The sequence below is a fragment of the Podarcis pityusensis genome, assembly GCF_964106645.2.
Source record: "Podarcis pityusensis genome assembly, chromosome: 5".
NCBI classification, from domain to species: Eukaryota; Metazoa; Chordata; class Lepidosauria; order Squamata; family Lacertidae; genus Podarcis; species Podarcis pityusensis.
The window spans coordinates 58,544,235-58,568,243 of record NC_138032.1 but is presented as its reverse complement, the minus strand read 5'-3'; the positions used below and the strand labels follow the sequence as shown (position 1 = coordinate 58,568,243).

The 24,009-nt window shown below is 40.7% G+C and overlaps 1 protein-coding gene across 2 annotated transcripts in view; it reads left to right on the top strand.

Annotated features, from left to right (window-relative positions):
• The window catches only part of LOC308477988 (uncharacterized protein), a 256,849-nt gene that overhangs the window by 42,073 nt on the left and 190,767 nt on the right, over positions 1-24,009 (top strand). The window contains exon 1 of one of the 2 annotated variants that reach the window (XM_081007231.1): positions 10,006-10,196. The exons of the other annotated variant lie outside the window; for it this stretch is intronic. Within the exon in view, the coding sequence (XP_080863357.1) occupies positions 10,086-10,196 (111 nt within the window). The 5' untranslated portion in view covers positions 10,006-10,085. Of the gene's footprint in view, positions 1-10,005; positions 10,197-24,009 lie in introns of those variants that run through there. 2 annotated transcript variants of the gene reach the window in all.

Below are 24,009 nucleotides of genomic sequence, written 5' to 3'. Positions count from 1 at the left end.
ATGCTTGAGCCAGCTAATTTTGAAAATATCATATTTTGATCTTTCTTAGGATTAATGATTTCTCTTATCCTACCACGTCCTGCTTTCTGACTGTGGCGCTTTGCAGCTTCTGACACTTATGTGCTCTTGCATTCATGTCCTGCTTGTGGGCTTCCATAGGCAGCTGGTTGACCACTGTGGGAACAGAACGCTGGATTAGATGGGCCTTTGGTCTGATCCAGCAAGTCTCTTCTTATGTTCTTATGCCAGTAATTGAAAATGGTAACATCTCTGCTTATAATATTTCGTAAAACCCTGTGATATTCTTTGGGGTCTCTTATCAACATACTGACCAATCCCAATCTTGTTTGCAGTACACAATCTGGCGGTGTCAGTCCAAGGTGGTATAGCTGCAGACAAATTTCTCTTTTGCCTTGTGTTTATAATCTACCAGCCCTTTATTAATTTCCTTCCTTTGTCCCACATCTGCTGTGGTCTGCATTTTATTTAATTAAGGTCTCTGAGTTGTGGACATAATCATTGTTCTATACACCACAGATTCCACAAGCAGACAAGGCGGAGCGTGGATATGTTTGTTAAGCAGCATGAAAACCTGCTTGGATCCTGAACTTCCATATGCACCTAAATGTATTAGTTACCCAGGTCATGATTGAGGCTATAGACTAGAGAAACAGGCATTGCCACTGTGAATCATGGCAACTTATGCCACAATACATTTGTTAAAGTACCACAAGACAGTGTATTTTTTCCCCTGCCATGCACACTACGGTTCCCCGTTGGATTTAACAATTACTTCAGGAATCATTAGGGAGGGTCAACAATTTGGCCACCTGGAATTTGTAGGGTGGAGGGCAAAGATGTTTTTATGGAAGTGGAATGTGATGGTGAATAGTAAAATATATATATAGAGAAAACAGGAATAAATTGAGCAATGGGGACAGCTGCTGTCCCTTGCTACTTTTTGGTATCATCACCTTTGGAGAAACAATTCGGTGTGTGAAGTGAGGAACTGCAGTGCTTTTATGGAAAGGTGCACTGGGGGTATTAAAAACATCCTTCGGGTGTAAGCCAGATCGATAGTCACCTAAATTAGTGGGAAGGGAAATGAGGTTTATAAAAACTCAGGAGTGTGCTTTGAACCCGGAGAAACTCGCATCTCAGGAAATGAAGGGAGGGAGTCCCTTTTTGAAAGACCATCCTAATCAATGTGCACATAGAGGGAAGTACGTGTTGCAATTTTATTTCATACACACAGAGAAGTGCTGCTATTTTACTATACTAGTTTTTAAGATTTTCATGTTAAAGCATCTTCACTCTCTTATGCCATGGGTTGGTTTTGATCTAGAATGAAACAGAACAGGTTCCATGGAAGAAACTGCCAACTTGTGTAAGCTATACAACTTGTTCAGAAATAAATCTAGAAAATAGGAGTGTGCATCACTAAAGCTTCATTTTTTGGGGGGGTGGGGTGGGTAATATGCTCTCAAAGGCAAGGTAGGAAAAATGGAATAACTACCTAGCTCATGCGTTGTAGCATTAAATCCTTTTTTTACACCTCATAAATTTGCTTCATTACAAATTTGTTACTATATTGGCTCGAGTTTGAGAGTCCTACCAAAATGAAGGGCAAAAGGTTCAAAGCATATATTTCAGACAAAGTAAACACTAAATGAGCTGGGCTTGCTGTGTCTTCAGGAGGATAGAGATTTTCTGTACCAAAGGACCTTAATTGCTGAGTGGTGGGATGTCTGCCTTGGAAGCAGAAGATCACAGGTTCAATCCCTGGCATCTCCAGGTAGGGCTGGCAGAGCCTTCTGTTTGAAACCCTTGAGAGCAGCTGCCAATCAGTGTAGACAATACTGAGCTATATGGACCAACAGTCTGACTCGGCAACAGACAGGCTTCCTACGTTTCTACGCTAGGCTCAATTTTGGGGTGTGTCGACAGGTCTCAGGCCTAGGTGTTGGACAATGCTGGGGTCCCATGGCTCACTTTGGGGCAATCTATTAAGACAAAAGAGTAGGAGACAACTAACAGATGTAATCAATTTTAACTACTTAAAAACAATGTTTAGCGGTATTATTTACATTGTATATGCATGGAAATCAATCCACCAAGGACATTTATCACAAGGATGGCTACAGTTTTCAATACTTATGGGCCAAACATTATTTTCTATTGCAGATATTTTGATATAAAAACACCAGTTTGAAATTTCCACACTGCATGCCATTTCTAGTCCCCTAAGCCTATTCAGTAGAAAGCTAATGTGACAATGGCACTTAGTTTATTCATAATCACATCTGTCACTTTTTTTTTACCTGCCACATGTGCCAAGGATTGTTATGTTTCACATAATTTGTATATGTGATTTAAACTCTTTTCACGGGTTTCACATAGTTTGTATATATGTGCTTTAAACTGTTTGTGCCAGGCAATTGCTGTGTTCTTAGAACACAAGACATTGTCTTGATGAATAGTGGGGTAAATGCTCCAGCAATTTTGCACATAAATGTGTCAGCTCTCTTTTACATAATGGAGAGAAGCCCTTTCATGGACTGGATAAAATGGGGTTTATGAATCATGGCAAAGCATGCTTTCCATGAAGGGAAAAAGGGGAATGTGATTTTCCTCCAGAAAGTCCTTAAAAAGCCATATGGACTGCAGCCAAAACATTTTTTTGCAAGCGAGTCTGTCATTCTAATAGTTAAGAAGAGCTTTCTATGATGATTAACAAAATCGTGAGTGAGGGATGGATTTTCTAAAAACAGGACAGCATCGTAGAGTTGCCATTTTTCCCACTAAAGGCAGATGAGATGCAAAAGGGCAATTGTCGCTTCTCAGTCTGATTTACGTTACTCTTCTGTAAAAAAAAAAAAAAAAAAAACATCTCCAGGAAGACAATGTTTTGGTAATCCAGCCGCCAAGTGTTCTCTGTGCAATATAACGCTCGAACCTGTCAAATTGCCCAACACGGTCAGAGCATTGGTCCTTGTAGTGAGGCCTTGAGCCCTCCACTTCAGAGCAGCACTCCAAGACCTGGGCAGTTGTATTTCAGACCCTCTAAGTGTCCCTATTTTCCAGGGACAGTCCCAGATTTATAGAAGCCACCCCAGTTTCTGATTTGATCCTGGAATGTTCTGCTTTTTCCTTAGATCGTCCCTATTTTCATCAGAGAAATGTTGGAGGATATGGTAGGATGTCCCTATTTTCATTGTAGAAATGTTGGAGGGTATGGAATAGGGCATCCCCCGGGCTTTTTTTTCAGCTGGAACTCACCAGAACTCAGTTGTGGCACCTCTTAGGTTGGCGCCATTGCCATTCTAAGAGAAAAAGGAAGGCATTGGTGGTGAGTTCCAGCACCTCTTTCTCTAGAAAAATGTCACTGGACAACCTTGCTTTCATCAGAGAAATGTTGGAGGGTATGGAATAGGATATCCCTATTTTTATCAGAAAAATCATGCAGAATACAACAATCACAGCAGTACAAAACTATAAGCTCCAGCAGGTAGCATTAAATATCACCTGAACCATCATCTTCACTAACTGTCTGAAGATTAGCAAAGAATAGGCCAGGAAGGAATTCCACAGTCTTGGTGCCATCCAGCGGCGTAGCGTGGGTTGTCAGCACCCGGGGCAAGGCAAGTAATTTGCGCCCCCTAACCCCTAACCTGCCGCCGCTGCCAGCTTCTTCTTGCTGCTGCCTGGGCTGGTCTGGTGTGGTTCTCTCCCGCGCTCAGCGCTGCGCTGGGCGGCCGCTGCACTGTCCCTCCCCCAGATAGTCCCTCGCTCTCTCTCCACACCGCACGCCTGGCACCCACCCTCTCCACAGTGGGCGGCAACCCAGCGGATCGGATTGGATTTGCACAGCCAGCACTGCAGTGAGAGAGAGTGAGTGAGCCAGGTAGGGGCAGAGAGCTGCGAGTGCGAGCGCCCCCCCCCCCAGATCTTGCGCCTGGTGCGGCCGGCCCCCCTGCACCCCCCACACTACGCCACTGGTGCCACCACCAAGAAGACAATGGTTTTTGAATGTACCTGCCTCATAACATGAAACAAGGAGCAAGGCCCCAAGGTTGATCATAGAGGCTGGGCAGACTCATAGGGGATCACAGTGTTTCAGAACCAATCTGCTCTTTTGCCTATTTGAGCAATGTCACTGGCATTTTAAGTCAAGCTAAGAAACAAGGGCCATCTAGTGCAGATAAAATAAGGTCAGAGTTTTATGCTCTGGTTCCCCACAACCTGGTAGTAGGGTTTTTTTAAAAAAAAAAAATCACTGCCCAAAAAAATACTGCAAAATAGGGAGGACTGAATTTAAGATTAGAAAAATGAGAAACGGAGAGGATTGAAATTGACAGATCCTTCCATCCCTAGTAGGTGTGCAATGTTGCATGTGAATGGGTGTGCTACAAAAATAAGTGTGTGGTGATGAAAGCATCTAATTCCTTAAGGGTACTTTCTGAGATAATTGGGAGGCAAGGAAGGACTATTTTAATGTATGTCTATATCATTTTTCCTCTTTGGTTGAGTAAATTTAAGTTTTAATGCTCCTGGCTTTATTTTCTAAATGTATGCTCAACAGGCATCAAATCAGAGGACGGGCATCTTGGTTTTTTGGCTTGATTTCTTCATTTTACTCCCGCACTGTGAAAGATGTTTTTAGGACTGATGAGAACAGGGAAGAAGACAATAAAAAAGCAATAAAAGCCTGCTTTTGTTCTGCGTTACTTATTTGCACAGCAAGGAGATTGGACGCAAGAGCTGAAAATGATTTCAGCATGCCTCATCTGATGTTGCCAAATGTTTCCAGGCTCCCACGCACAGATTCAGATCCCATGCACAGATCTGCCCCTCCCCTCCCACCTTGTTCCAAAAGAGTATAATGTAGCAGTTAAAACAGAAACAGTCTGAATGTGGGGATTCCTGGTTTATTTGCTTGTTTTAAAGAACCAGATACTTACAATGCATGAATAAATAGAGATAACTTCTACCTTCTCTACTTCTAAGTGCTAGATCATTTGCTTGTTCTTTCTTGGTTAAAACTGGCCTAGCAGAACTCAAAGGACTCAAAGGAATAGGAGATTCTGCTGGGGCTATAAACAAGAAAAGCGTAAGGAGTGAGAGAAAGCCACCTGAAGTTGCCATTAACCCCTAGAGAATGATGGGGAGGGAAAGCAGGAAGCTGGCTTCTGCACATATAAGTGACTGTGAAATCCTGTTTTATTCTATTTGAAATAAGCCTGCCAGTTCTTCAAGGAAGTGTTGCTAGATCTGAGAACTCTTTAAAAAAGAATCTCTGCCCTCTCTAGAAGGCTGAGGACAAACTCTGTCCAAAAAGCAGGATTAATAATGCTAATCACACCAGAACTAAAGGGTATCTACACTGGAAAGAACATTGTCTCCTAGGACATAGAGATATTTCAGGATGTTTTCATACATGGCATCAGAAGTACTTGCATTGGCCACAAATATATTGAAAATGTACTTCATAAAGCAGTGGATTTATATGCTCAAGGATGTTTGGCTTTTGAGAGATGCTGCTTTTTTATCACAACCTTGTGATGAAGGTTAGGTTGAGAGATATAGGCTGACCTAATGATACTCAGAGAATTTCATGGCTCAGCTTCATTCAAAAGCAGATTTTGTTGCTGGAAAGCACCTACTGTCTCCATTTTGTCTCATCCCATGTTTGTTCCAATTTGTCTGGAAAGGCAAGATGGAGAACTCTAGAAAGCTATGACAAAGTCCACTTAAGTTTCCCATGGAAATCCTCCATTAAGATGAACAAGGGTCGGTCTTCATCCTCTAAATACTGGCATGGGACCTCTTGAAATTGTCCAGTTCTTAATCTAATCAAAGCCATACTTGTCTGCTGAAAGCCCTATTATTTTGTGGGTTCTTATACAATCCTTGACACCACCTAAATTCTGGATATCCTCCTTTGTTGTATTTCTCCTTTTGTTGCCCATGATATTGGATTCTTGAACTGATTGAGAAGACTTTCCCAAGGGTTATGAGCGGACACTCAGCCTGACAGGAACTTGAAGCTTCTGGCCAGTTAGGTGTCTATTCTTGCAACTCCAGAACTCCAGATGACTCCATAAAAGCATCTCACTTTGATAAACATAGTCTTGCCGCAGCCTTGTCCCAACCGAGGAAAGTCACTTCTTCTTACTTGCTAGAGTTGCCCCAGTATTTAATACTTCCTTCCTTCCTGGAATTTAGAGGGAGCGTAAGGAAGGGAAGAGTTCTCCACCCCCCCCCCACCGCCTCCTGCCAGCTTTCCAATTCCTACTGAAACTTCCAACCTCCCCACAACACAAGCCAGCATCTCTGGTTGGCAGCTACACCACTCCTCATCACCCTCTCTCCCCATTTCTGTGTGACAGCCTTCACAGCTATGACATTTATTTATTTTTTACTTTCTCAATAAAATTCTGGAAAGCCCTTATCTAGTCTCTGCTCCCAGATTACTTTATGAGGACACTCTATTATCTTGACTAAATGATCCAAAGTTATGCATGCTGTGCTCCTGTGAACTTAGGCCCCAAATACCTTATATACAATTGGGTCTTTGTGAGATTTAAACACTCTTACCCTGGATATAGTCAAAATAAAAAAAATCCTTCCAGTAGCACCTTTAAGACCAACTAAGTTAGTTCTTGGTATGAGCTTTCGTGTGCAAGCACACTTCTTCAGATACATCTGAAGAAGTGTGCTTGCACACGAAAGCTCATACCAAGAACTAACTTAGTTGGTCTTAAAGGTGCTACTGGAAGGATTTTTTTTATTTTGATTATGGCAGACCAACACGGCTACCTACCTGGATATAGTGTTTGCTTTTTATATCTATGGTCAAGAGCCCACTGTAGTCAAGGTCTATGAAATGGTAGCAAAAGAGATACAGCATGTGCTGAAAACTAGATCAACCAATTTTGCCTCTCTTGTGGACAGATAAACAGTGGTCATGTATCATTCTTAGGCTTTTGATATCGGAGAAAAGACGATGATTCTTTTCCAGTCCTTTATATAATAAATATAAAACATGTTTTGTGCCACAGAAGTGTTTATGGACATTCAAATTTCATTGTAAAATCAAGGGGGAAACAATGGAGCAAAACTGCTGTCATGTCATTTTGATGTGGTGAAAATGTAGTTACAAAAACCATATGTTGTTTCATTTCAATTAAAGATGCAATGATGGAGCTGCAAGCTTCCTTTAATGTAAGTAATTCTTACTCATGTGAGTAATGGAAATGAAATTATTCATGACGGCAGTAGTAAAGTATGTCAAAATGACTCATAACATAAGGCTCTATATGTAAGTATTTAAAAAGAAGTCTTACAATTCATTACCAGCCCAATTCTTCAATGAGAGAAGGTACAAAGTGTTGGATTATAGCCGTGTTACACAATCTGTTTATATCCTAAATGTTACCTATAAGAGTTACAGCTGGCAATAGCAGTTCATGTGCAGGCATGTTGGGTAAGATGCAAAACCAGTAATTACTAGTGAAGCTAGACAAAAATATTGGTGCAATTGCTATTGAAATTTGCATCCGCAGTTAAATGAGCACACCATTATTTGTAACTGTGCATTATAGGATTCCTCCATATAGTCAGCTACTGAAATGTCAGAACTTTGTGGGGAGGGTCCCTTCAAAGGGGATCCTAGAGATGACAGGGATAATTTTAAGACGATTTGCAAATTTCAGTTGGTCCAAAATGCAGCAGCCAGATTTCTGGCTGGGGTTCCATTTTGATCTCCTATAATCTTTGTCCTTTGACATCTTAAAAACAACAACAACAACAAAACTTTAAAAACAATTACAAAAGTCCCTCGGTCAATGAGATTAGTGTAGAAGTGGTCTTCTCCACTCCCTCAAGGACAATATGGTGGCTCATAACAGTTGCAGAAAAATGTGCAATATTTCAAAAATCGTGGGAGCTTGTTTCAGCAGTTGATCAGACATGCTGGCCAGGACAAAGAAGTGTATGCAGCAGAAAGGAAAATCAAAATGAACACTGGGTTGTTGGCCCATGTAAACTGGAACAAAATGTCTCCCTAATACCAAATGTAGCCATTGGTCAGATTTTGGGCATGAGCAAACCTGACTGCAACTCCTTACCATCCAACATACTGTCTCTTGTGATTTTTTCTTGAATGCCACAGGAAAAAATGTGAAAGCAGAACAATCTAGGCTTACATGTTGAAGCGGGTGGGATGAGTGGGAAAGAGGATAAATTAGTTTTCAAAATAGGTCATAAGTGAAACTCAGCTTCAGGATGCTTTATTTACAGAAGTTTTCCTTTGTGCAGTGTTGGCTGATGTACAACACTCACAAGAAATATTAAGTGAACAGAAAATGTCAGTGCCAAATTAGGATATCAGTTACATATTTCAGGCAAGTATTGTTTGGAAGAAATGTTAGTACTATAGACCAAGGATATCTGGGGAGATGGGTAAAAGTAGAATCCTTTGCATAACACTTAACATGATGTCCATCCCATTAAACTCAATGGTGCTTACTTCTGAGTTGACATGTATAGGACTGGACTGTAAGATCCACATAGTGCATCATTTATTTATTTTTTAGGCAGGAAAATGACAGATGGAAAAAGGATACCCAAGCAATGTAGATGGCTACCTAGAACGAAACAGAAGATCCAAATAATAATATTGGGAGATGAGAGAAAAATAAAGGAAAACTTTCTGAAGAAATAAAATCAGATTTAAGCATGAATGCAGAAATAAGAAGGAGGGGAAATGTAAAAAAAACCTGTGTGACAGTTCCCTGAGTATAGCTGGAGCTTGCTTTTACATATTAAAAAACCAAGAGCGCTTCAAAATACCAAGGACCGCAATACGTTTTCATGCTGGCAATTCTGTGTTCCTGTGTGCTCCTACGTGTGCCAGCCTGTCTTCAACAAACGATTTCAGGGGTAAGAAAAATGGTGACTGTTGCTTAACATGTTGCCACAATAGAAAGGTAACTGGACCATAGCTAAGTGTCCAGAAGTTTTGCAAGATTTGTTAAATATAGAGCATTCACTTTCACAGAATTTCCTCAATAATATTGGGCACATGGTTTGTTTGCTTTTTGTTTCTGAGAATGCAAAAGAAGATAGGAGCAAAACCGGCAAAGTGTAAAAAATAAAATAAAATAACATTGAGTCTCCACAGACTTTAAACTACTATAATTTCATAACAGTATACTTATTATTTTCAAGCCAACAAAAATGGGCCTAGGCCAAAAGAGTTCTGTGGGATCTTAAAGGCTAACAGTGCAATCCTATACGTCGTCTGCTAAAAAGTATGTCTCATTGAGTTCAGTTAAGCTTACTCCCAGGTTAATAGATGCAGGATTGCAGCCCTATGGATTTATTACAGCTATAGCTCCCATGCAAATTTATTGGAAAGTTAATCCCACCGAACTTGTTTCTGAGTTGATATGTCGGGGATTGAGCTGTCCATCTGATCTGAAGACACTTGCATTAAAAAGATGCTCACTGGTGTCTGTTTTGTGTTAACTAGTCACAGAAGCCAAGCGGATAATAATGTTGCCAGTATTCTTTCTGTGTGAAGTGATTATATTTTGGATTAAATATCGTTCATTATGTGATTGTCTTCTGTATGCAAAAACTAGACATTTTCCTTAAAAGTATGTGTGAAAGGGCGTCTCCACCAACAGGCTGCCAAGTGAGCCACGAGCTGACCACTGCCAAGGCACTGATTTTTTTGCCAAAATGGGATCAACACTCTTAAGCCTTCAGGACCTTAACAAAATGAAATTGCTACAGTAGATAAGAAAGTTTGGGTTGGCTAACTCTGTTCCCTAGGTGGAAATGAAAAATGAAGCAAAGGCATGGCTCTCTAGTCCAAGTTAGCCAGGGAAAAAAAGTCCAAATGGCACAGTCATGTTGAGTAGGGAAAGGAACCAAATATCATCCCACAGCAGATGGTATCAGATCAACAGGGCACTCTTTTAGATAGTAGAAAGACACTGTATAACTAGACCATGAGCATGTGGGAAGGATTGAGAAATTGGCACTTAACACACAACCTAGACACACATGTAAACTAAATGGCAAGCTTGCTTCTGAATTCCAATTGTGTGTGGGGTGCAATGAAGCCAACACAACAACAACAACAACAACAACAACAACAACAACAACAACTGGATGTTATTACACCTGTAAGCTTTATTTTTCTATTTGATCTATTTGAGCAAAGGGAGGGTTTTAATAAAAGCTAAGGAAAGAACTGGGTGGGAAAAGATGTATATTTTACAGCACTTTCATTACCTCTACTTGATGAGAGCTAATAAAAATTCTTAATTGAAAACAAGTACCTTAATGACACTATCGTAATCCAGAGTTATATTTCCTATTTACTTATGTATAAATTATGTATGGAACACCTTGCTTTTCGGTGAAACCCTAGAAAATTATTCTGAATGTATGAAATATGAATTTCTAATGCTTACACACGCATATACACACACGTATCACCCTGGGAACTGAAGATGTGATGTAGAATCTTGTTGTATATGGGGGAAATGTAAGGGAATTAGTAGAGATGCAATCCTTTTCTTTCTGAGTTGCAGATTGCAGTGAGATAATTTCATGGTTGTTTCTTGAAATATCTGTGATTTCTTTCCCGTTTCTGTACTTGATCTATGGAGCCAGTATCCAGGCCAATCATTTGTGACATAGTTAACACCCACAATCATTTCCTGTTATGCCACACACTGACTATAGTGGGCTGCTGTATATTTTTCCAACACCCACTCTGCTGTCTTTATAGTCCGATTATGCCATTAGACATAGACAATGAATCATTGTAATTGTTCTAATGTGTACAAACTGCTACGGAGCCTTAACTCTTTCAAGGCCCCATGAAGCTGATTTTGTGTAGGCCTCTGTTTAGCATAACAAGAGTTTGGAACAACCGTGAGTATGACGAGTCTTTAAAACATAAGATGCAACTGAAAACACCATCAATCAGTGGCTTGGTTTAGCAACGGTGCTGATTCACGCTCAGAAGCCGGTATCTGCAAGTGGAAGTGGTTCAAAAGCTGGTTCAGGGAGACTCACATAATAAAAGCCCATTGCAGAATCTAGAACTTAGATTTAGCATAGAATTCACTTGTCTTTGGATAGGAGAACACAACACTTTATAAAGTGGTGGCAATGGTAGTTTGTACTTCATGTACTTCAAGTGGATGCTTGTAGCCTCAGGCATACTGTAAACCACGTGTTGTTGCATCTCTTGCCATCTATATTTCTAAGGTACAAATGCATGGCTTGTAAGAGTGGTAGGGGGGAGCCACAGAGTCATAAGGAATATAAAAAATATTATATGACTTAATTTTCCATGGACTATGCTTTAGTCACTGGATTCCACTTAGTTCATGAAGTGCTATCCTCAGTTGGAGTAATAAATGTGTGTGTGTGCGCGCACACACACAGCACACACCTGTGTGTAGAGGGAGAGCAGGTAAAAGTGGGGCTATGTGGCAATGAAAGACAAAGAAGTAAAGTCTGTGACAAACCAATTAGAACTTAATAGTATGTAAAATAGGCACAATGACCAGCCTCAACAGCAGTAGTTCATCCAGAAAACAATGGTCTTAGTATTGCTGAGTAAATGCTGGGCAGGATACCGCTGTCTCTAATCAGACCCAAACAAATAGACATTTTGATCTACGTTCTCATATATTAATTTATATTGCACATCTCCAAGTTGATTGATTATTTATATATTTATTTCACAGTTCCGTTAAAATGACTGTTAGGCAGACTGGGCAGAGTGAGCCACAGCTGCCTCATTGCCAGCTTATGGTACAATTGATCTTGTCATCTTGCTCCTTAATTATTATTTATTTATACATACATACATACATACATACATACCCCGCCCAGGCACTCTGGGCAGCTCCCAACAGAATATTAAGAAGACCCAATGGATCTCTGCATATCAGAACCTTATTGTGGAGTGCCCACGGGTTTGTGGTGGAGGGGAAGGTTCCTCACCTAGCTTGTCCATCTCATAAAGTCTGTCATTGTACAGTGAACTTCCATACCAATGCAAATACTGCGTTTCAGCAAGTCATTTCCTACATTTAGCTACCAATTACTGAGTGTAGAATACCCTTCTCTCTCTATCACCTTAGAGTTGGACCTTCACTCCTTTATGGAGCCAAGTTCTACCTCCAGCATCTCCAAGTAGATGCTGGATGATGTGAAAGACAGCCCTGGGTCAGTTGCTTGCCAGTCAGAGTAGACGATGCTAAGCCATAAGGACAAATACTCTAACTCAGCATTAGACATATTTGTAAGTCCGGTCGGCAAAAGTAGTATTTTTTTTCACATGGTCAGAAACAATACATGGAGAATCAACACATGGAGAGTGTGTGGGATTGTATGTGTTATCTGGTACCTTTTAAGATGTAGATTGTGGAGTCTTCCCAGAAAGGGATTTGTGAATGGGATGAATATGAGTCATATTAAAGGGGGAAATCTTTCACTCCTTTCACCATCAGCTGGAAAAGACAAATTTAAATCTACAGACTGATTCAAATTGGGACTGACTGAGGGTGGAGGGAACATTGTAAATACCACCTAGAAATAAGGTTCAACTGAAAGGATGAAATCTTTGTGAAATCTTTGTGAAATACTTTGTGAAATATTGTCCCATTCTATATTTGTTTGTGAAATTTCATCCCACTTTTCTGCTTGTAGCATATGAATGTTTAGAATCTGAGTAGGTGGGCAGGCATGTCCCTGTCATTTTAACCTTTATTCATCTATTGAACAGCTCTACAACTTTCATTTCAATACAGACCAATGTGTATTTTATATTTCTTAATCATTGCCCATGTTCATTTCTATTCCCACGTCCTCATTTCTCAATGTGTGCACTGAGCATTTGTATAAATAGAGGCACATTTGTGCCATTGAAACCTTTGCTACTATTGGGGGTGGGGGGGGAGGGAATGACTAGAAAAAGTAATAAATACACAGATAGAGGAAAATACATTCACAACAAGAAAAATAATTGGGAAGGTCTAAAAGAACAAGTGCAAGAACAAGCAAACATGAAAATCCAGCATCCTCTAGGGATAAACTATATATGTATATAATTATGGGAGGTACTCATGTGGAAAACGGAACATTTTTAAAAGCCAGGAAAACTCTGAAGGTGGGGGGGGGAGTGATGTGCTGGGGTAAGATTTAAAAATTTATGTCAGGGAAAAAATATGCAAAGAAATGAAATGAAATACATTAATTTAAAATTTGGGCTAAAGCAAAGGTAATTAGCATGAGCAGTCAGAGCACCAAGGGAGTGAAAGGGGCATTGCTTTTAGGACACCAACGTTAAAGGCTCCTTCCATGCACTTTAGTACTTTTAGCGCATAATCATGAGTACAAGGCAAGTGAGAGATGCTTTGAATCCTTCGCTTACAATCTATGTGCTAATTCAATTTCCTGGAGACAGAACAGTTACACATACTGCTGAACAATTACCCTGCCCTTCCCAGTCCGGTATTTTACGCTACAGTCATTAAGTCATCTTATTTTGCAAAAGTCCCGTTGAACGGATTTGGGCTTCTCTGGAGTAAACGCTTTGAGGGATTTTATTCTCATTGATGGACAAGGTGATCCTTCTACCATAGCTAATCTTCTGATTAAACATCTCAGCTGCAGCACAGGTCAAATAGAAAGCAAATGTAATAGTCCCTAAGAAGAGCAAGAGGAATCAAATTGGCTAAGGGTGGATTCACAACTAACCATTTCTCCCCCACCACAGGGTGACTGTTTGCAGTTGGGGTTTTTTTGGGTGGGGAGAGGGATATGCATGCTTTGTGAATTGCTCAGTGCACACTCAGCTTATGTGCAGTTAAAAAGCCATGATCATCTGAAGCCCTGTGAAATTCATAGCCATCCCAAACAAGGTGGCCTCGGTAAGGATGTTGAAGTTAGGAGGCCTGGAGGGCGAGATAGAATTCCCATAGTATCTCTCTCTCTCACACACACACACCCCACTTTGCCTGGTGAATTACTGGGGGGGGGGAGCTATGAAAGAGCAACCTTTCCAAATTCCACCACCCAAACAAGGTCACTCCCCTCATCCATTATCAAATTGTGGATGACCAAGGTTTTGGTTTGAACTGAAGGAATATGGGGAATAGTGTTCATGTATTGCTCTGCTCTTATCAGGTTGAAATAGGCAGACAGACAGAATATCGTAGGATTGTTTTAAGAACTTAGTTTTTTAAACACAATTTAAACACAGTTTGCAACATCATTCCTCCCTTTCTGTTCACATCAGTGTGCCTGATATCTTTGCTGAAGGACTGCCTGAAATCTTTCAACTAAATAAATAGGTGGACTACTGCTGTTATTCTTGCATCACGGGTGGGAAGATGAGATACAGTGGTCTGTTTATTGCCACCCAGGGAGTTCACAGCTGAATGTGATTTGCACTGGGAACTCGCAGGGGGAATAAAGAGTGGGATGCATCAATGGGTTTTAAATAGGCTGCAACTTTCCTTTAAGACAATGATTCTAAACAATTAACAAAACCAGACTAGTGATCATGGGAGCAAGGGTCACTTCCTAAGCCCCAGAAGCCTGGGTAAGCTGCCACACCTGTTGGCCTATGGGGACAGTTGGGTTGCCTGTAGCAGGGAAAGCCTGTCTCATTCTAGGATGAACAGGGTACCAGCCCAAGCGATAGCTGCCTGGTCACTGCTGCTCTGCTGGTGCTGCACTCATCCCTAAGATAATAACAGCCTTGACCATCCCACCTCCCCCCACCTTTTTTTTTTTTTTTTTGCTAAGATCCAGATTTCATTGCTAAAAGCAAAGCAAATATTTGAGCACCCCATCACAAGTGAAAAGCACGATCAGAACAAATGACCAGAAACAGCCTGGAAATTGACTGAAGGCAATGCAGAAATGTGTGGGTTGTGCTTGTTCTCTTGTCATGAGGCATTCCAATGACTAGTTTCCCAGACCTGCCAGATTTCTGGTTGAATAACCTGGGTGGAACATGGCAAAACCTGTTTAGACCTTATGAACAGGCTGAATGGAAGCCAGCTGTGTATTCAAGGGCTGTGTGACTCTACCCCATGGGTAGGCAAACTAAGGCCCGGGAGCTGGATCCGGCCCAATCGCCTTCTAAATCCAGCCCACGGACGGTCTGGGAATCAGCGTGTTTTTACATGAGTGGAATGTGTCCTTTTATTTAAAATGCACCTCTGGGTCATTTGTGGGGCATAGGAATTCGTTTGTGGTTTTCCCCCCAAAATATAGTCCGGCCCCTCACAAGGTCTGAGGGACAGTGGACCGGCCCTCTGCTGAAAAAGTTTGCTGACCTCTGCTCTACCCTAAGCAATATGCTTTCAGCTGCAAATCATCTTCATGTTGAAATCCAAGCTTTTATTTGTCACTTTCATAATTAACATGAATCGACGGTCTTGTTTAAGAACCGTTTAGTTTATGCCTGAAATTGTTTTCTTTTAAATTGAAGCGCAGGAAATTCTGAAAGCATGCGCAACAGTTCCCCTGTGCCCCCTAGCACACTCTCCTTGCCAATCTTCTAATGAACCTACATAAACTACTGGGAAGTTGGCTGAAAGCCACCTTGAGAGTTGTCCCAAGTGTTCTCCATCCAGGGTCAAGGATCTGGGCCAGCATTAAAGGCGAACGGCAGGCTGAAAAGGGTTGAGAGACTCCATGAAAGAGATTCCAAGGAAAACAAAGGGTGCCTCCTACCTACTGTTTAGAATGTTTGCGCCACTTAGTGGGGCTGGGGTGGGCGGGCGAGAACATATGGCTTAGATATGACAAACAGCTGAGATGAAGAAAGGCAGGGCATCCAGCCAGGGAACGGCAAATGGTACACAATCCATCTATACTTAGAAATGATTACTCCCTACTGCTGGTAGCACTTCTTTACGTGGCCTGCCCATACCTGATAGCATGACAAGTACAAAGGGAAGTTTGTGCTGGCAATTTAATTGGTCTGCTTTTTGATAGCAAACAGAGCTAGCAAAGAAAACATTTGCACACGTTCTGATTTGTTGGGAAATCTGCTTTGTGATCAGCCTTTGTTGAGAAGCAACCCTTAAATTAACTGTGTGTGTGTGTGTGTGTGTGTGTGTGTGTGTGTTTTAAAGGCTAAAGCTACAAATTAAAAGGGTCATAAAGAGCAAAACATGCAATGCAAATATAAATATGGATAATTCATAATGCACGTATGCTTTTTAAAAAAACCTCTTCTAAGCGATCCTTTTATCTGTCTAGATGCTGGCTTTGTTGCTTCAATTGTTTTATGGCCTCAGTGAATCAGATTGGGGAAAGGGTCCTAATACCATCAGAAGGGAGGAACTTATTCCTGTGCTTAGGCACTAAATCCTAACTCAAGAGTCTGCAAAATCTTTCAGTTTTCCCACATAAATTTTTGTCAGTTTAGTCGTAGTCTATTTATGTACTTTTTTTAAAAAAAGGCATTGGGCTCAAAGCGGTTCACAGAAAGCTGGAAACAACACCACCACAGATCACGAACCAGAAAAGCCTTAATACGTCATACAAAATATAAAAACAACACATGACAATATGACATGGAAAACGCAGCAATTCATTAGCAGCTCGTTTCTTCCTCTTCCCTGAACACTGGAAATACATGTTTTGCTCAAATTTCTGAGCTCTTTGAGTTTCTGCTACTCCTCCGTGTCCCTTGCCACCCCCAACACTATCAAGCTTAACTTAACAAATAGTTTTTTATTCAAACCACAGCCTGGCTGGTTGCAATTGTGCACTCATCCAGGCTAAATAATGCTCCTTAAAGTTTCTCTTCTTAAACCAGGGCTGGCTATATGGGCTTATCCACACATTGTCTTGTTCTGCTGCTACTACACACACACACACACACACACACACCCTGGAAAACCTCCCTTTAGCTGTCAATCAGAGCAAACGGCAATCAGGTTTCCACCGATTGCCATTTGTTCCCATAGAAAGCTAAGGAGCTGGTTTTCCCTGGGAAAGTAGCAGGGCAAGGGGAAAGCCGCTGTTTTCTTGGCATAGGACAAGTGGGGTGAGCCCTCTGTTGTGCACCCGATTAGCCCTATTCTCTGAATTGGCTTAGGGCCAAAAGGCACAATATGTTCAATGCACAATCAAATGTAGTGTGATGGAAGATTTGAGGAGTGGGATAAATAGCAGCTGGGTGGGGGAGAAAATCCTTAATTTCATAAGCGCATAAGAAGAGCCTTCTGGGTGAGGCGAATGGCCCATCTATTTCTGCATCCTGTTCTCACATGGCCACCCAGATTCCTGTGGGAAACCCCTCATGCAGGACCCAAGTACAAGAGTCCTCTCCTGTCCTGTGGAGCCACTGGTATTCAGATGCATAGCTACCTCCAACATTGGAGGCGGAGCATAGCCATCATGTTATAACATTGTGCACAACATCTGCACATTTGGACTAGATCCTTGATAACTAACTGCATGATGAAACCTACCTGTGCATGATGCATAAATGTAGGGCTTAGGGTGCAGCAATAATTTTGGGTGTGGTGGGTTGAACAAGTAGTATGATACAAGTAGTTTGGTAGGGACGTGGGTGGAACTGTGGTCTAAACCACTGAGCCTCTTGGGTTTGCCGATCAGAAGGTCAGTGGTTTGAATCCCCGCGATGGGCTGAGCTCCTGTTGTTTTGTTCCAGCTCCTACCAACCTAGCAGTTCGAAAGCACACCAGTGTAAGTAGATAAATAGGTATCACTGCAGTGGGAAGTTAAATGGCATTTCGGTGCCCTCTGGCTTCCTTCATGGTGTTGCGTTGCCCCAGAAGCAGTTTAGTCATGCTGTTCACATGACCCGTAAAGCTGTCTGTGGACAAATGCTGGCTCCCTCAGCCTGAAAGTGAAATGAGCACCACAACATTGTTGCCTTGACTGGACCTAACCATCCAGGGCTCCTTTACCTTTACCTTGATACTTATACCCCAGTACATCCCTTGCCAGTTTGGTGAGCTTCTTTTTTCCAGCCCCACCACACTTCACTATCAGAAGAGTTACTGCACCCTCAAAAGATTCTATTTGTTGTTTCTTCCTGCTCCTTAAATTTGGAACTCTCTCAACTATTTTTTTTCTCTGAAGCCTTTAGTGCAAGCTCTTAGTTCCCCTGCCCTATTGTAACTCAATTTATAGCTAGACTTAGGCATGTCCAACTGATGCAACGTCCTCTGTTGTTTTCCCTGTTATCAACTTTTAGATTGTAAGTTCCTAGGGACTGGAACCTGCCCTCTTGTACTCTGTATATAAACAAAGAATCAGTTGCTCATGAGCTAATGTGCACATTTATACTACTATTTGGGAGAGGGGCTTAAGCATCAACAAAGTGTACAGTTCAGTATAACATTCAGTATATTATTCTGTTCTACTGTATATTCAAATTGCAGCTGAAACTACCATGGTACCTGTTATTTAAAGTCAAAAACAGTTGAAAGGCTAAAAGTTTGTGCCATCTATAAATTAGGAATTGCCAAGAAAATGCCATAGTGGTACCTATATGTGGAATTGTGTGTTAGCAGCAAAGCACAATATTATGGGGCAGCTCTAGTATTGTTTTTCAAGAAGTGGTGGAAAGGGCAAAGAGGAAAGAATCAGGAAAAGATCAATGCAGGACGGAGTATTTTATTAAATTCCCAAATGGTATGGTCTTACACTGAAGGCATGGTATGATCAGAGCAGATTGCCTTGGGTTATTTGACTCTGAAGTTGTCCAAATATCTGACATTGGTCATGACATATTTAATCTGAAGTGGAAGTTCACATTTAGTGGTGGAACTGAAGTGGAACGAGGAAGCACATAACCTTATTTTTATAGGAGCTGCAGCAGAAATGTACAATTCCTACTGTTTATAGAACCTCAAGAGGATCTTCATATGGGAAAGGAAGCCTTTGTAGAGGCCGAGGAAATGAGCAAGGATAGCATTCTGAATGGGTTCCTCTTAAGGAAGTGCAAATTAGAGGCCTGGGTCATTTATGTTACACTTCTATCTGTGGGTTGGTGACATCAGAATTGCACAGCCTAAAACACAAATTCTATACACATAATGAGAAATAATTGGAACTTAACCACAGTGTGGGACTCAATGGGATAATATTAGTGTACCTGATCTGTGGTCATACTGTACAAAATCATTTTGTAGTAGCAGTCTGTATGAGCAGCCTCACTATTTGTTTTGAATCTAGAACTGGGGCTCCATAGCAGAGCCCCCCCCCAAGTTTGCAGAAAACCTTACCTGGTCTGTAGGTGTGGTCCCATTTCATCACCTTACTGATAGTAAATGTAGGTACCCTATGATAATTACAAGGTATTATTAGAACTATAGTTTACCACTGAGGAAGAGGATGTTTCTCACCCTTAAGCAGTATTCTCATCACCACCTCTGTAAAACCAAACTTAGACCATGGGGTTGGGGTGGAAGGAGGCTCTTATTTTCCTTTCTTTCTAGGAGTGGACCATAGTAGATCATGGGGAAAATGTATACCTCACTGGCATGGCTCCCCACCCCTTAGAGCATATTTCCTGAAAATAATGTTTATGAGAAAGTCCATTAGGGCAAGATTCCATGTCATTCTGGTACAAAACCTCAACCCACATTGTTGGTTTTCCCACAGTGGCAGAAATTCCGTTATTTGGCTAGCCTTAGTGCTTTTTGCCAAGTTTTTGTTGTTGAGTCTTCATTCAAAGTAAGGACAAGTCTGTTGTTTTAAGTAAATGGATGAAAGGGGAAAACAATACTTTGTTATCCTAGTGTTACATATGCACTTAATTTTTTTCTCTACCAGGGTTGCATAATATGTCTCTTACGGTGTCAGGGGTCTATAGGAAGTGTCCAGATGCAACGACTGGAATTCAAGTTTAAAAACCCCTCAGGCAGCTACATGTATGTGTGATGTGAAACAAGCAACTATAAAACAAGGTACAAACCAATAACTTAGTAAATATTCATTACAAGGTACATTTTCAGACTACAATTGCTTGGGTAACTAAAAATGTCTGCAGTTGACTTCTGAAAATCACCTGTGTGTGAGGCAGGCATAGCAGGGAGAACAGAGGGTCCTACTACTGAGAAGGTCCTTTTATGGGGCCCCTCACCCTGAATCCTGCTGAGGATGGCAAGCAATGCCAGGAGAGATCCTTGACGGACACTTTGAAAAGTGACTGCCAGTTAGAGTTGACATTACTGGGCTAGAAAGAGACCACTGATCAGGCTCTTGCATGAGGCAGATTCAAAGAAGACTGCACTGGCATATAACACCCCGTTGCAACAGGAGTTCAGCCATGGATTTCAGCTGTGTTGGATTGCAGCCCTGTGCTCCGAAAGGTTGCGTTTCCACAGCAGTTTGGCACAGATTTTCCAATTTATGCAAGCAGTGCAGAGAAGCAAAGATCAGATGTTACATAGTTATTTCACATAGTGAAATCACATATGGTGTCTTTTTGGATAGCCTGGTGGGTCAGATTACTAGTCTATTGCACTCTATAGCTAATTCCCTCTGGAAATCTTGAAGGTTATTTCCCCCACCCCGCAATCTAGTGTGCCAGATGATGGGCCAATCACTTGGAGGTCTCTGTTCTAAGTCTTGGCTTCAAAAGGTGTACTCTAAAAAAATTCATTGAAATCAATGATGATTAGGAAATGTCATGGTTCTAGCATATAATAGTCCATATAAATAAACAAAGAATCATGGTTACACAAGGGTGCTGAATACTGCTTAGCCCAAATCTCAACCATAGGTTTAGAGCCATTGGTGTACTTGGCATGATTGCCTTTTAAAGATAGTTTTGATCTCAGAAATATTTGCATTCTGTGGAGTTTTGATCATTCCTGGGACAATCTATCAACTGTGCCCAAATGGCCTCTGAAAATTCCCCATCCTATTTGTGGACAGAGAAATGTGAGAGTGCATTTCACTGAAGATTTCCAGGGAGAAGAGAAATTCTCCCATAATTTCTTGGAGGTAAAGCTCACCTTCAGCAGTGACATAAGCACAACCAGCATCATTTGGAGTGTGGTGGTGGTAGGACGGAGACTTCGAAAAAGAAAAAGAGAAGATTCAGACAGTTGGGGGTTTTTTGGGGAGGGGGGTGGGATCTGCAAATTAACCTCTCCCCTAGGGCTGTTGAAAAAACTCTCAGAAATTTTGTGAGGAAAATGTATTCTGAGAATCTTCAGCTCAGCTCTCGAAATGTTCACTGCTGCATGTGATATCCAAGATGAAAAGTTGTGATATCTGAATATACCAAAGTCTGAATCTTCCAAGTCTTGATATATTTTCCCCATCTTCCGACTATCAGTCACATAAGATTCCAGACTGATTTTTTTCTTTCACCTTACAAGGCTGTGGTCCTATTTAGAACCACATTTGTGTAAAGTCACATTCCTGTAAGAGGCACTCATGGTGAAATATTGATATCCACTTGATAATTTAGATCATACTATCTTCTCCATTATGATTCATTGAGATAGAATTGAAGTTAAATGTAGGAGAGAAAGCTGATGTAATGGTAATTTTTTCTCCTATGTTCATTATCTTCACCTTGAACTTTCTGATAAGTTTTTTTTTTTTTTTAAGAAAACAATGGGGAAGCTTTCTTGCCTTAACTAAAAACGTTAAAGGGAAAAAAAATCACCTCTTTCTCTGCAGCAGCAAGTTGTTTTGACTTATAAAACATAAGGTATGTGTTGGATGCAACAGGTTCCTTCCGACGAAGCAGTGTTCTTACATCCCTCACACCCCCTGTAGGCTTTGAAATCAGTGTTCAAAGTGGACTTTCTGAATTCATGAAAACCCACAGGTCTGTAATACATCCCTAATGGAAGTCAAACATGACACCCTAGAGATAAAACACAGTGGCCTTACCCTCTGTTCACAGTAGGTGTCTGTGTATAATAAATATTTTATTTTACTACAAAAACAAATAACTAAACATACCCCCTGTGTTTGTTCTGAACTCTACAGTAGCTTTTGTGAATTTGCTATATTTCAAAGCTTCGACAGGAAACCACAAAGTCACATCGGTTATACGTTGCATGCTTGCACAATAGAGAACCAAAGCTGCCTTTATTTTGTATAGACTCTGGACTATTATCATTATTAGTATTAATTAAATTTGTATACCGACCTTCATCCAAAGATCACAGGGCAGCTCACAACATAAAAATACAGTATGAGAACAAAAAATACAAAAACAAACCAATACCCTCCAGTGTTACACAGCCACTGGATATATCTTGCCAGTGGCATTTCTGGGTGAAATCCACAATTTGGGAAGGTATAAAATATGACGTTGGGGTGCATAAGGTGTATTCCTCCATTGCATGGTGGATATTTAAAGTAAGCAGAATATTTCTGAATATCACGGAAGAATAAATCCTCTGCAACCTTGGGCTCTTTTCTGACAACGACTTTTGATTCAAATAATCATTAGGACCCATACAGAGTGCTTTGAAGGCTGATAAATATGGATTCTAAAAGCTATTTCACACGATATAGACACTTTTAAAAATAAAGGTAAACAGAATAGAAGTTGGTTTTTAACCACAATGGTTTATTTTTATTTTTTAAAACTTTATTATGAATACCATAAAAAGAAGACACATATTCATAACACACTAATCTCTTTTACAAATGCAATATCCAGCTGTTTCAGTCCATGCTTGTTGGAATATTTACAAGATGGAGTCACACATTGCATTTTCCATGTGACAAGTATAGCTTAAATTGCAAGCCTAATGCAGTAAGCCCCATTGAACTCAATGAGACTTGTTTTTCAATAAAGATACATCGGATCACACTGTCAATAATTTAATGTGTGATGTTTGCTTAATTGAAACACATTTTCATGTCGCTCAAAACCAACATTAGGAAGCTGGTTTAGATATGCTAATTTGATTTTGTATGTGTATATATATATACTGTGTATGAGAGAGAATGTGTGTTTGTGTGTGTGTGTGGTATTTGTAAATCAAAAGGTGGGATCTGCGTTTTTTTCATATCATAACAATAGCAAAGTGGGCTGTGTTGCACCGCTATACGTTTACAATCATGTATGGGAGGGATCCCTGACAGTCCTGTGTTCCGCCATGTTTTTACTCCCAGAGTGAATTGCTTAGGATTTCCGCTAACAGAGAAAGAAATTTCAGCAGTCTAAAAGAATTGAGTGAGCTTGCGATGGTCCCTTTGATTTCATCTGATGAAAATGTGAGCTTTCAATAAGTCCAGGCATTCCAATAATACGTGCATATCATGGTTTGTTTATGTATTTGTTATATTTCTAAACCACCCTTCATCCGAGGGGATTCCAGGATGTTATATAGCAACAAAGAAAATATAATATCCCCTATTACATATACTAAACCAGAACCTATCTAACAATCTTGCAGCAAAATATGCACTCCAATGAAGAACAAAACATATTTCAGCTCACCCCTCCCCACTGAACCTGACTATAAAAAGGTGGAAACATGAGAAAATAATTATACTTCTAATGGAAGGGAAATCCAGAACTGTGTTGCCACAACAGACAAGATCCTATCTTGAGTGACCACATAATGTGCCTCAGTCATAAATGGGACCAGAAGAAAGGCCTCCGTTGGAGATCTTAAAGCCCAGGTGGGCAGATATTGTGAGAGGTGCTCGTTTATGAAAGGTTCATCTCTCTTTTTAAAAGATGAGGTTGAAAAACCTCCATATATATTGGGCTTTTGATGAAAGGCACCAAGAGACATACAAACAATAGAAATGCAAACTTCAGATTATTTCAGTGTGGCATGTTTAGGAAGATCTAAATATTATTTTAATCTAGCATTTGGTATATAATTTTATAGTTTTCAGTAGATTATATCATGTCCATGACACTAAAATTTACATGTCTTTTTTCTTAAATAATATTCTAGTGTAATTTTTTTGGTAAGCTCTAGC